This window comes from Brachyistius frenatus, unplaced genomic scaffold (assembly GCF_029030835.1).
Source record: "Brachyistius frenatus isolate BFR_SWC_R1_liver_20210118 unplaced genomic scaffold, ASM2903083v1 Contig_382, whole genome shotgun sequence".
In the NCBI taxonomy this organism is placed as follows: domain Eukaryota; kingdom Metazoa; phylum Chordata; class Actinopteri; family Embiotocidae; genus Brachyistius; species Brachyistius frenatus.
Window position 1 is genome coordinate 92,501 of NW_027210981.1, and position 4,327 is coordinate 96,827.

General features: G+C 43.2%; 1 protein-coding gene across 1 annotated transcript in view; it reads left to right on the plus strand.

Moving 5' to 3' along the window:
- kiaa0895l overlaps nucleotides 1-3,742 on the plus strand; it is a 10,971-nt gene extending 7,229 nt beyond the window's left edge. Inside the window, exons 6-7 of the mRNA XM_069724582.1 lie at nucleotides 23-120; nucleotides 866-3,742. Coding sequence (XP_069580683.1) covers nucleotides 23-120; nucleotides 866-1,027 — 260 coding nt within the window. The 3' untranslated portion in view covers nucleotides 1,028-3,742. The remainder of the gene's footprint in view (nucleotides 1-22; nucleotides 121-865) is intronic.
- The last annotated feature ends 585 nt before the right edge of the window (nucleotides 3,743-4,327 follow it).

Genomic DNA, 4,327 nt, shown 5'->3' on the forward strand with positions numbered 1-4,327 from the left:
CCGTGGTGTTGCTCCGTCTCAGGCTGCTTCAGTAAAGATCAGGTTTATCTGGACGGGATCTTGCGGATTCTTCGCCACCGACGGAACATCGACTTCAAGATGTTGACGTCTTTGGGGAAGGTGAGTGTCAACAGGAAGTTCTACCTGCTGTGTAAGAATGATGAATCAGACCAGATCAAATCAAACAGATGTTCTTCCAGATGAAACAGATGTGATATATGAGCAGCTTCTGCCCCCTGCAGGACGTCTGAGGTAAGAGAAAATAACACCTCTGCTCATATTGATCCAGTTCAGGTCCGTTAATACACTTCTGAACTTGACCTTTGACCTTCGTCCAGGTGGAGTTCAGCTGACGGTGTTTTCTGTACCGTTAATCTGTTGATTATTTTCTGATTTTCTGATGAATATTTCTGTCTTGAAAATTTTGTATCTGTAATTCTCTGAAACAAAATGATAGAACTTCTGATATCAACTCTTCTGCTGTAAAACAGATTCTCATTAAAAGATTGATGTATTAATTTACTATTCTGGGAAGAAAGTGTAGGAAGTAAAAACACCACCACCAGGAAGTAGTCTAAATAAAAACCCTACTGATGGGAACTACTTCTCCTTCCGCCGGTCAGACACTCATGAAACGGTTTTAGTTTCAGGGTTTTACCCATCAGCCCGTAAACTTATGTTTCGAGGGCTTTTCAGCCGTCGCCATCTTGTTTTTTGGGGTCCAGAAGTGACCATATTTGGACGAGCCAGGGGGGATGTTAATGGGAGTGTAATGAAGCCAGCCCCTAGTGGCCCTCGGCGCTTATTACACTTGAAAGGCAACTTGGCATTGACTTCCCTTTTCTGTCTTCTTATTCCTTCGCAGGTGTCTTACGAAGACGTGGAGAAGCTGCGACTTCAGGCAACGCTCCCGAGGACCAGAATCCCGCACTTCATGCGTGACCCGGAGCGCTACCTGCAACACCTGGACCACATCGTCGCCGTCAACGAGCTGGACGACTCGGAGCTGCAGCAGCTGCTCCCCTGACCGGCCCGCCGCCGCCGCCGGGAAGAAGAGGAAGAGGAGGAAGAGGAGGAAGAGGAAGAAGAAGAGGAAGAAGAAGAAGAAGAAGAACATCGCTGGTACACAGATTGTATCGTAAAAAAACATCCAGTATTACCGACGCTTTTATTCTAGCGATTTATTATTATTATTATTATTATTTTTAAACTTGAATGATGCGAACAAAAAGGGACGAACACACGAACACCTCTATCTCCATGTTCACTTCTGTCCGATGCATGTTTGTGCGGCGTCTCCACGGAGACGAGCGCCGCTCCGCCGCCTTTTACTCCCACGATGAAGTTACCTCAAAAAATGCAACTCTACGATGTAACCGACATTATCTCTGTCGACGCCGACATCATCATCGAGCCCGACATTCATAATCCCCCGAGCTTTTATTTATGCAAATGATGCTTGTTTTTACTTTGAGAGGACAGACTGAATGTCTCTGGTATCAGCTTTATACCTTCTTTTTTAGACAACGTTGTTTTTATGTCTTAGATTGTTTGCATTTTTAAAAAAGGACACCAAGGACACGACGTTTAAAGAAGCCGCGACGAGGCCGCGAGTCTTTAACGTGCATCGAGTGTGTTCGGAGGGTTTTCAAATATATCGGTGTTACTACGAAGATAATCAGCTGTTGTCTTGACCGCGTCCTTGGTGGTCTTTGGTCTTTGGTGTGGATACGCTGCCGGGATGTGACCCGTCGCTGAGCTGCCCAACAACCAAACTTTACTTTTGCAACGTCAGAGTTCAACATTTTGGGAACGCTCGTGTTTATTATTGACGTAGCTAACGGTCACCGCTGAGCTCCATCTTTGTGTGTGAAAGTTGATTCAGGAAGTATTCAGACTGTAAATGTAATTTTGGATTAAAAAAAACAAGACTCAAAAAACCCTAAAAGATGAAACACAAAGACCAAAGTGTAAAGACGGTTTAAAGGGCAGCTAGCTAGCTTCACTACAGATGTAACTCATCGTTACTTCCGAGGCCAAAGAGTCAATGGTGAACTATTATATTATATTATATTATATTATATTATACTATATTATATTATATTATATTATATTATATTAGTTTGTGTGGTTATAGGTTAGTTTTTAGTTTTGAAGCATATCATATCCTGGATGCTAACAAAGTTTCAGCATCTGTATTTTGGTGATTGTAATGTTAGTTGAGCTAACGTTGGTCCTCGTCCTGCAGGCGCTTTTCTGTTCAGGTTCAAAGTTAAAACAACGTGAAAAGAAAAACCGGGTTTTAGCCGATAGCATGTATGTAGCCATCAAGTGCATTAAGGTGTCAAAATGGATTCAGACCGAAACAACAAGGAAAGAAAACGAGCCGGTTTCAAACCAATTCATGAGCTTAACCAGCTAGCTAACCACAGCTTGTACACTTTACGAGAAACGGTTGTAATCTTTAGAAAAATCTCAGATTCCGGTTTCCGAGCAGAAATAAGAAGCTGCTTTTGTTTACTTGCCTGAAATCAAGGACTCATCGTACGGACGGAAGACGAAGTGTCGACACTTTTGACCAAATATCTCGATGTCTCGACGGTTTTGTTGTGATGACTGTTTACAGAGATGTTTGATCAATAACAAGTCATCGGAACATAAAGACAACAGAACAGTCCGGTCGGTTCATAAAACTACACCACTGTACGACAGCCTTAAAACTTGGGAAACGCTCAATACCACATCACCATGTTACGATATCAAACATCGAGGACGATGTTTGAAGATACCAAATATATATATATATAAATATATATAAATATAAATATATAAAGATATCAAACATCAATACACCACCCGACTCTTTTCACCACAAACTAATCATGCTTCGGTAAATCTGTCGTCACCACGTCGCTAACTGCATTAACTGCATAGCAACAGTAAATTGGGGGCGGGGCTTAACAAACCACCCACCACTGTACAATCCACTGGATTTATGTGCAGGAACATCTCAAGAAATCATCGTTTTATACAACCTCCTGTAAAATGGCCAGTTGTTGCTTTTCCATTTCAGGCTAACAGTTTCCCCCCGTTTACAGTCTTTACGCTAAGCTAAGCTAAACGGCCGCAGCTCTACGTTTGACGGACAGTGTGACGTCAGACGTCTCGTTTGTCTCTGCAAGTGAGCGTTTTTCCCAAAATGTTGAACGATGTCTCTCTTTCAGGTGAAGTGCCAAAGTGGCATCTTTAACACTGTTAAGGCTTTTTGCGAAGCGACCGGTCTTCGTAGCGCCTCGTCCCGCCGGTGGGGGGTGGAGGGGGTGCCTTCGATGGGTGGAGAGCTCATCTGCTGTAGCTAGCTGTGTGTTTAGCTGCTTTTTACCGTGTTTGACACTAACACTTCAGATGTCAGTCAGGCATTCATTTTGGGCCAAGAGTCCTGGTTTTTAACTAAAACAAAAAATACCAAAATGTGAATTCTACTTCTGTATTGCATTTTAAATACTCACGATTCGAACATGTAAATTGACATTTACTCTGCTGTGTTTACAATTTTAGCCACTCGGTAAGCAGATAAGGTTTTAAATTTGAGCAGGCTGTCGTCTGCTGACCTCGTCGACCTCAGCCGGGACTCGCCTAAACGAATGCACCGATTTGTAACGCACGAATGTTGCACAAGTGTTTTGTGTTCTGGAAAAAACCTTGAATTTCCAGTTTATTTATTAAAATGTACACACACGCACTTCATGATCTCCGTGGTCTGTTTTACGACGCACCAACACAAGAACCGATGACCGGGTCAAACACGGACTTCCCTGGAACCAAAACGACTTAAAAGGTTTTTAGACGCCAAAACGCTGCAATTGTTTCAACGACTGGAAACGATCCTCAATGAAGCATAGCGAGACCAATCAGAACCATCAGTGATGTCATCAACCATCAGTGATGTCATTGTTGGTTTGTGAACGTTATGAATCCTCCAGTTCAGATTCTGTCCGTCACCATCTTTGCTAGTTCGGAGCGGTTTGGAGCAGGAAATGACCATATTTGGACGAGCTGGGGGAGGAGCCAGCGGTGGATCTGACCGATCTGATCGGAAACCTGACGATACTACGTCCCGCCCACCGATAGCTGTAACCTGACTGCTCCACAGACCTGTCAATCAAACAGACACGCCCCCAAAAACAGGTCTTCTTGAATCTTCTTTTCTAATGAATGAGGGATTATTTTCAGATGGACCTCCAGAAAACTAAGAAGAAGGAGTGACTTTAGCTAACAACACCGAGATAACTGATGGACACATTTTATTCACTTTGGATTTGATGAG